General features: G+C 56.5%; 1 protein-coding gene across 1 annotated transcript; it reads left to right on the forward strand.

Moving 5' to 3' along the window:
• The first annotated feature begins 2,209 nt into the window (after positions 1 to 2,209).
• LOC104681120 lies at positions 2,210 to 5,585 on the forward strand. Its single transcript, XM_010387321.2, is given in 3 exon segments — positions 2,210 to 2,612; positions 3,690 to 4,404; positions 4,407 to 5,585. Coding segments are annotated over 2 exon segments (846 nt in total). The 5' UTR covers positions 2,210 to 2,612; positions 3,690 to 4,194; the 3' UTR covers positions 5,043 to 5,585.
• The last annotated feature ends 3,277 nt before the right edge of the window (positions 5,586 to 8,862 follow it).

Below are 8,862 nucleotides of genomic sequence, written 5' to 3' on the forward strand. Positions count from 1 at the left end.
CAGCTCACTGCAAGCTCCGTCTCCCGAGTTGAAGAGATTCTCCTGCCTCAGCCTCCCGAGAAGCTAGGATTACAGGTGTCTGCCACCACACCTGGCTAATTTTTGTATTTTTAGTAGAGACGAAGTTTCACCATGTTGGCCAGGCTGGTCTAGAACTCCTGATCTCAGGTGATCTGCCTGCCTCGGCCTCCCAAAGTGCTGGAATTAGAGGTGTACAGCCATAAGCCACCACACCAGACCCCCTTTTTTTTTTTCTTTTTTTCTTAGCTTTCTCGCTCTGTCATCCAGGCTAGCCTTCAGTGGCATGATCTCTGCTCATTGCAGCCTCCACCTCCTGGACTCAAGCAATCCTCCCATCTCAGCCTCCTGAGTAGCTGGGCCTACAGGTGCAAGCCATCATGCCTGGCTAATTTTTTAAATATTTTGTAGAGATGAGGTCTCACTTTGTTTCCCAGGCTGGTCTTCAACTCCTGGGTTCAAGCGATCCTCCTGCCTTGGCCTCCCAAAGTGCTAGAATTATAGGCACGAGACACCACGCCCAGTCACCATGAATAAATTTGTATGCTTATTTGTTCATTCGTTCAGCTGTTCATCAAATATCTACATTTTAAAATTACAAGCATGTAATAAAAAAACAAAAAAACAGGGGAAAACGACACTGCCTGACTTCTCCTTATGTAGCTGCTTATCTCAACCCATGAATCCTGGCCGCAGGCAGGAGACCCTCTGCTCCCAGTTCCCATTCTTGGTCTCAGGGTCCTTGAGCCAAGGTGGCTCCAGACTGGAGGAGTGTGGGGCGAGGTGAGACATGGCTGGCTAGACACAAGGCCTGGAGGTGACCTCGAGCTGCTGCTGGAACAGCAAGCGACCTGTGCTTCTCTTATACTTGGGATGGCTTGAAGGAGGGGCTCGTGGAAATTTATGGAAGGATCAATCTCCCTCCCAAACCCAGGCTGGTACTGCCTCTAATCAGCAAATCTCAACTCTTTAGAGACCCCTGGCGTGTGGGTGCACACAGTGCCCTTGGCCCTGAGGTCTGACCCCAAACTGCTCACACAGCTGCTGCCTTGTTGGGGACCCAAGTCTTCACTAGGGTCCAAGCCAGGGTCTGGGGCTGGTTCAGCTTCATGGCGCCACCAGGGCCACGAGGGCAGCGGCACAGTCAGCCTCTGAGAGCAAGTCATGAACAGACGGCTTTTCCAGGCCTGGTAGGACGGAGTCTTGCTGGTTTGTTGGTTTTTTTTTTTTTTTTTTTTTTTTTTTTTGAGATGGAGTCTTACTCTGTCGCCAGGCTGGAGTGCAGTGGCACGATCTCGGCTCACTGCAACCTCCGCCTCCCGGGTTCCCTGCCATTCTCCTGCCTCAGCCTCCTGAGTAGCTGGGACTACAGGCGCCACCACCACGCCCGGCTAATTTTTTTTGTATTTTTAGTACAGACAGGGTTTCACCGTGTTAGGAGGCCGAGGGAGGTCACTGAGGGGGCTTTCCAAAAAGGGAGTGGCCAGTCCCCATGTGCCTGTCCTGTCTGAAAGACTGTGGCCACCAGGGAGGGGACAGGGCGGCTGGGAAGCTGGCAGGGGCCCCAGAGTTGGCAGATTGGAGAGGAAGAGGCAGCGATGTTTGCAATGGTCTTGAACTCCTGACCGCATGAGCCACCGCGTCCGGCCTGGTTCGTTTTTAAAAGTTGAGAACTTCAGCAGCAGAAGAGCAAGGAGGTGAATTTCAAATCGATGTATTTTGCTGAAATTCTGAGAGAAACACTGTGGTGTAGGGAACAGGGAGGAACTCGTGCATACACACAGGTGGATCTGCCCACTTTCCACCAGCGGTTTCATTACTGTGAGTTCAGGCAGAGTCCCGCTGCTGAGCAAAGCCTGGGCCCCCGCCAGGAAGCCCGCACACCACTGAGATCTCAGTGGGCTCTAGCCTCACCTGGATTCTGGGGGAACCACCCGGAGCACAGTGAATCGGGGCCGAGAAGAGGAGCAGGAGGGCTTGTGAAAGCCCCAGCAGAGACAGGCAGAGGCGGGCGGCCAGCCTGGGATATTGCTGAGGGCTGCGTTCAGAGGAGAAGGGGAGATTCTGTCTCCGAGGCCTCAGATTGTGCATTCTTCCGGGCCGTGCATTTCCAGCCCAGAACAGGCCCCAGCCGGCCCCTCCTGAGTTGGGCCACTGTTTCTGCAGGCCCAGCAGGCCCCTGGGGGCAGCCGGAGGTCACTCACTGGCTTCTCTGGCTCAGCATTCTTTCCTCATCTGCTGTGTACCCCACTCTCTTCTCTACCCCTTTGAACCATCTTTACCCTCATTCGTCAGGGAACATTTAACGAGTTGAATGTTCAACGTGTACTCACTCTATACGGAAATCATAATTCAATTTTGTAAACATTAGACTTTGACAAAACAAATGATGATTTTCTCAAGGAAAGCATTGAGACAGAATGTGAAATCGCTGCTCTCAGATCAGCACATGGGGGAGGCCAGCAGTCAGGAGGGGGCTCACCAAGTTTGTCTGCACTGACTCCCTCCGCGGCTGCCCTCTCCAGCTGGAAGAAGTTGTAATCGAACCTGCTCAGGTCCTCACTGCCCCGCTCCGAAGGAAATCCCATGTACAGGTAGGTGCTGTTGGATCCCAAAATCAGGCGGTCCTGGGGAGGAGACGGTGGGCTTAGGAGGGGTTTGAGACCAAGGAGGGTGAGGTGAACCTCCCCAGTAAGAAGGATCTGAGGAATGTCCTTCCTTCAGGAATCCCACAGACAGAGACCCAGACAGGAGGGCAGGTGGCCCCTGGCTCCTGCATTCACCTTCGTCGCACACATTGACGGCGTGACTCCCTTGGCCCTGGGGGTCTGTGGGGACCACCCAGAGCCAGGCCCTCCCTCCACGCGTTTCCAGGCTGGTCTGGGCGAGTGCAGCCGTGGCTGCGGGGACACCAGGGACTAACTCAGACTGTAGGCTAGAGAAGGCCTCTTCCGAGGGGTGATGCTTAAGCTAAGCCCTCCTGGCTGGTAAGTCTTGGTGAGGCAGAGACAGCTGCTGAACAACCAAAAGAAGAGCAGTGTGGCAGGGACAGGAGGCCGAGGGAGGTCACTGAGGGGGAGGGCAGTGTGGCCAGGGACAGGAGGCCGAGGGAGGTCACTGAGGGGGAGAGCAGTGTGGCCAGGGACAGGAGGCCGAGGGAGGTCACTGAGGGGGAGGGCAGTGTGGCAGGGACAGGAGGCCGAGGGAGGTCACTGAGGGGGAGGGCAGTGTGGCCAGGGACAGGAGGCCGAGGGAGGTCACTGAGGGGGAGGGCAGTGTGGCCAGGGACAGGAGGCCGAGGGAGGTCACTTGAGGGGGAGGGCAGTGTGGCAGGGACAGGAGGCCGGGGGAGGTCACTGAGGGGGAGGGCAGTGTGGCAGGGACAGGAGGCCGAGGGAGGTCACTGAGGGGGCTTTCCAAAAGGGGAGTGGCCAGTCCCCATGTGCCTGTCCTGTCTGAAAGGCTGTGGCCACCAGGGAGGGGACAGGGCTGCTGGGAAGCTGGCAGGAGCCCCAGAGTTGGCAGATTGGAGAGGAAGAGGCAGCGACGTTTGCAAGATGCTGTTCAACCCCTCTCAGTGACAAGCTCTTAGAAAAATCTAAAATGGCACAAAATGTTAGAGCTGGAAGGGACCTTGGAGAACACCTCGTTCAGCCCTCTTTGTTTTCCAGGTGAGGTCAGAGGAGTGAAGTGACTTGCCCAAGACCACACAGTGAGTCAGGAGCAGGCCTGTCCCTCCAGCAGCAGTGCCATGTCGTCCCCGGACCATGGTGGCAGAGGAGCCGGTGTGAACGCCCCATCCCGCCACGTCTGTGGTGTGGGCACCTCACATGACTGTCCCCTCCCAGCTCTTGGGGGGGACCTAGGACATTCTGTGGGCCTGCAGGAAAGTTTACCAAATGCTGCAGCTTTGTCCCGGTGGCGATGGGCACCCCGTTAACGGCAACCTTGCATTTTCTGTGTGGAGTGACCGTCACTTTACCGTTGGCATTTGTGAAGGAAGCGTGTTTATCTGAAATTCTAAGAAGAGAAGAGTCAGTCTAAGACGCCCAGCCAGTGGCAGCTTTCACGAGCAGGTAGGCTGGTCTTTCTCGTCTGCACAGGAGGGAAGATCTGCAGCTGTGGAGGACGGCAGGCGGCATCTCGGGGCCTCCTGTGTGCTGTGGCTCACGGTGCATGGGGAAGGCAGCAGATGCAGACGGACCCTGCCCTTGGGGAGCACCGGGAGCTGGGAGACAGCAGGCAAGCGCTTCGTTAACAGAACGAACACCAGCTGCAGGCCCAGCGCTGCGGGGAGCCGGCCAAGGCTGTACTGGAGTCCTCACGCTCCCAGGTCAGCGGGATGGGGTGGTGGGAAAATGGCAGCAAGCAAGCTTCAGAAGAGACGCTCAGCTCAGGAGGCGACTCTTAACGAGCCTCACCTACTCCAGGTACATTTCCATCTGTTTCTGCGTCCTCGCCGTATGCATTCAGACCTTATGTTATCAGATTTGGGGCTGGATGTCAGGGGTGTCAGGTTGGCGTCCCCCCTCCCCGCCCCACTCCCTGGCACCAGATGTCATCAGTATGTCCTGAACGACTGGCTCCCTGCCTTAGCATGTTCCATGTTCCTGCACTCCTTGGCCATCATGGAATGTTCTGGATGTGGAGACCATGTTCATCCAAACCCTTTTTTGCGTGGGGCCCAAGGATCCTGTGGGAAAGGTCTCAGCCTCCTCGCTGGAGTTCAGACATTCACGCACCTGTGCGTTAGACTAAGGACGTGTTCTGGAAAGGGACTTGAGAGGATCCCCAGAAAGGTGTCCCAAGAAGGAGGCTGGCAGTGCAGGATGAGGTGGGCCCACCGGCCCTGGGTCAGCACCCCCTCCCGCCACGAAGGCCCACGGGTTTCCCGACGGGGAGGGGTGATATGTCTGAAGGAGGTGACCCTCCAGCAGCGGCCTCCCAGGCAGGGCAGCCACAGAGCTGGGGACATGCGGGAGGCCCGTCATGGGGTTCCCAGGGCTCCTGCAGGGGCCTCGTGAGGGAGCCCTTGGGGTCACTCCGCAGTCTGGGCTTTCTGTAGTCCAGTGGGTGAGGGCTCCAAGCACCAGGAGAGATCCAAGGATGCGCTTATGTTTGGGCCACCCCTGGTGGGCGTGTACGTTCAACCCCTTCGTTTCCTGGCCGGCTCTACTTCCATCTGTTTGTGAAGAATTATTACACAGAACCTAGAAACCAGCTTTCGCTTCTCTCCCGGGGTGGAGCCCAGGAAGCAAACCAGCACTGCACCCTGGATTTCAGCCAGCGGACGAAAGCCCTGCCCTCAGCTTTCTCAGACCAGCCCTGCAGTGGGTGGCCCCGGGAGACCTGGGAAGTGGCCCTGCTGGTCCTGCAGACTGTGTGGCTTTGCACCTGTCTAGATGGAGAGGTCACAGTTCTCTCATGCTGGACGAGGACACTGATGCATGGAAACTCACCCCAAACCTTGAATCGTGATGGCATTTGAGGCAGCCCGACCAGCGTCACATGAACCTGAAAAGAACAGGATATAATTTATTTTTAAAATAAATCAGACACTTGCAGAATTTGACCCTAAGAAGTTAACATGTCTGATGTGTTGGACGTGACATTTTCTCCACAGCGGGATGGCACTGAAGGGATTTCTGCAATTGGGATTTTCAGTCATCATGGTACTTGGCCATCCTTTTCTTTCTGCCGTGTGTGTGTGTGTGTGTGTGTGTGTGTGTGGAGTGTGTGTGTGGAGTGTGTGTGTGTGTGGAGTGTGTGTGTGGAGTGTGTGTGTGGAGTGTGTGTGTGTGGAGTGTGTGTGTGGTGTGTGTGTGTGTGTGTGGAGTGTGTGTGTGGAGTGTGTGTGTGTGGAGTGTGTGTGTGGAGTGTGTGTGTGTGTGTGTGTGGAGTGTGTATGTGGAGTGTGGTGTGGAGTGTGTGTGTGTGGTGTGTAGTGGATGGGTGTGGTGTGGGGAGTGGTGTGTGGTGGGTGTGTGTGGAGTGGTGTGTGTGGAGTGTGTGTGTGGAGTGTGTGTGGAGTGTGTGTGTGGTGTGGAGTGTGTGTGTGGAATGGTGTGTGGAGTGTGTGTGTGGAATGTGTGTGTGTGTGTGTGTGTGGAGTGTGTGTGGTGGCGTGTGTGTGTGTGGGTGTGTGTTGTGTGGCGTGTGTGTGTGTGGAGTGTGTGTGTGTGGTGTGTGTGTGTGGTGTGTGTGTGTGTGTGTGAGTGTGTGTGTGTGGAGTGTGTGTGTGTGGAGTGTGTGTGTGTGGAATGTGTGTGTGTGTGGAATGTGTGTGTGTGGCCTGTGTGTGTGTGTGTGTGTGGCTGTGGTGTGTGGCGTGTATGTGTGGTGTGTGTGTGTGTGGAGTGTGTGTGTGTGGATGTGTGTGTGTGTGTGGGTGTGTGTGTGGCGTGTGTGTGTGGCGTGTGTGGTGTGGGGTGTGTGTGTGTGTGTGTGGAGTGTGTGTCTGTGGCGTGTGTGTGTGTGTGTGTGGCGTGTGTGTGTGGCGTGTGTGTGTGTGTGTGGCGTGTGTGTGTGGCGTGTGTGTGTGTGTGTGGTGTGTGTGTGTGGCGTGTGTGTGTGTGTGGTGTGTGTGTGGCGTGTGTGTGGTGGCGTGTGGGTGTGTGTGGCGTGTGTGTGTGTGTGTGGAGTGTGTGTGTGGCGTGTGTGTGTGTGGAGTGTGTGTGTGGCGTGTGTGTGTGTGGCGTGTGTGTGTGTGGAGTGTGTGTGTGGTGTGGGTGTGTGTGTGGCGTGTGTGTGTGTGTGGGTGTGTGTGTGGCGTGTGTGTGTGTGGCGTTGTGTGTGGGTGTGTGTGTGTGGGGTGTGTGGTGGTGTGTGTGTGTGTGTGGCGTGGTGTGTGGGTGTGTGTGTGTGTGGTGTGTGTGTGTGGAGTGTGTGTGTGTGTGGAGTGTGTGTGTGTGGAATGTGTGTGGGGGCGGGGGGAATGTGTGTGTGTGGGGAAATGTGTGTGTATGGGGGGGGAATGTGTGTGTGTAGGGGCAGTGGGGGGGAGTTCCTAACTGTTTAAAAGTTCCACCTCCTTCATGAGCATTCTGGAAGAAGAAACCGTTAGGTCTGAGCCTTAGGAGACCCACTGAATACTGGCCACAGGAGAGGTTCTGGTGTTTGAAGCTCCGTTTCTGTGTAGTGACTAACCCCAAGGAGTGCAGACACGTCACCCTCCACATCCCCACATCCCCATGGCCATCTTGCACGGAGCCCTTGCGGCCATCCTGGGGTGCACAGAGCCCTCGCGGCCATCCTGGGGGTGCACAGCCGGGGAGGGGAAGCCAGGGGCTCTTGAGGTTCTGAGCGCTGTGTTCCAACCTGTTCATTTAGGTCAGGAAGACAGCTTAAGGGCTGATGCCCTCCTTAGAAACCGCTAAATAAAAATGTAACAAGAACCATGGCAGAATAATAGATAAATAAAACGTGCTGTATACATCGAAGAGAATGTTTTTCAGCCTTCAACAAGAAGAAGGAAATTCTCAACACATGCTACATGGATGCACCTTGAGGACATTCTCCTGAGGGCATAAGGCAGTCAGAGAAAGATGAAAACGTCCTTATCTGAGGTCCCCCCATCTTCAAATCCACAGAGAGAGAAGGTGGGACACTGGCTTCCGGGGCTGGAGGGGGAGGGGTAATCTGAGGTCCCCATCGTCAAATGCACAGAGAGAAGGTGGGACACCGGCTCCCGGGGCTGGAGGGGGAGGGGTAATCTGAGGTCCCCCCATCTTCAAATCCACAGAGAGAGAAGGTGGGACACTGGCTCCCGGGGCTGGAGGGGGAGGGGTAATCTGAGGTCCCCATCTTCAAATCCACAGAGAGAGAAGGTGGGACACTGGCTTCCGGGGCTGGAGGGGGAGGGGTAATCTGAGGTCCCCATCGTCAAATGCACAGAGAGAAGGTGGGACACCGGCTCCCGGGGCTGGAGGGGGAGGGGTAATCTGAGGTCCCCATCGTCAAATGCACAGAGAGAAGGTGGGACAGCGGCTCCCGGGGCTGGAGGGGGAGGGGTAATCTGAGGTCCCCATCGTCAAATGCACAGAGAGAAGGTGGGACACCGGCTCCCTGGGCTGGAGGGGGAGGGGTTATCTGAGGTCCCCCATCGTCAAATGCACAGAGAGAAGGTGGGACAGCGGCTCCCGGGGCTGGAGGGGGAGGGACAGCTCGCATTTCATGGGTGCAGAGTTTCCATCTGGGAAGATGAAAATGTACTGCAGATGGATGGTGGTGACGGTCACACAATATGAATGTACTTAATGCCACTGAACTGTACTCTTAAAATGGTTAAAATGGTGAACTTTATGTGTATTTTACCAAAATGAAAAATATTTAAAAAACAAGAAAGAAAAGAAACATGCCTGTGGGGCAAGAAGCATGAGCAGGGAGGGGACGGGGGGAGGGCGGGGGAGGGCGGGGTGGGGAGAAGGCAGGGGGGAGGGCAGGGGGAGGGCATGGGGAAGGCGGGGTGGGGGCAGGGGAAGGGCAGGGTGGGGGCAGGGGGAGGGCAAGGGGAGGGCAGGGTGGGGAGAAGGCAGGGTGGGGGCAGGGGGAGGGTGGGGTGGGAAGAGGGCAGGGCAGGGCGGGGGCAGGGGGCCGGCTGAGTACCAGCTTGAATGAAGTACTTGAGGACCCCGGTGAGCTGTGGGTCCTCGTTGACATTAAGAAGGTGAGGGAAGGTCATCATCTGCCGCTCCTGCAGGAGAGGTGGAGAGGGTGGGCATCACCAGTCCGCACCAGCCCGCCGGGGAGAGCAATACTTCTTTCCCGTGTCCATCCACCTTGTCAGCCCGCCTGGGGAGGGAGGAAAGCTGAGAGGGGCTGGGGCAGTGCTGATGGCGGGGGGAG

This window comes from Rhinopithecus roxellana, chromosome 8 (genome assembly GCF_007565055.1).
Source record: "Rhinopithecus roxellana isolate Shanxi Qingling chromosome 8, ASM756505v1, whole genome shotgun sequence".
Lineage (NCBI taxonomy): Eukaryota > Metazoa > Chordata > Mammalia > Primates > Cercopithecidae > Rhinopithecus > Rhinopithecus roxellana.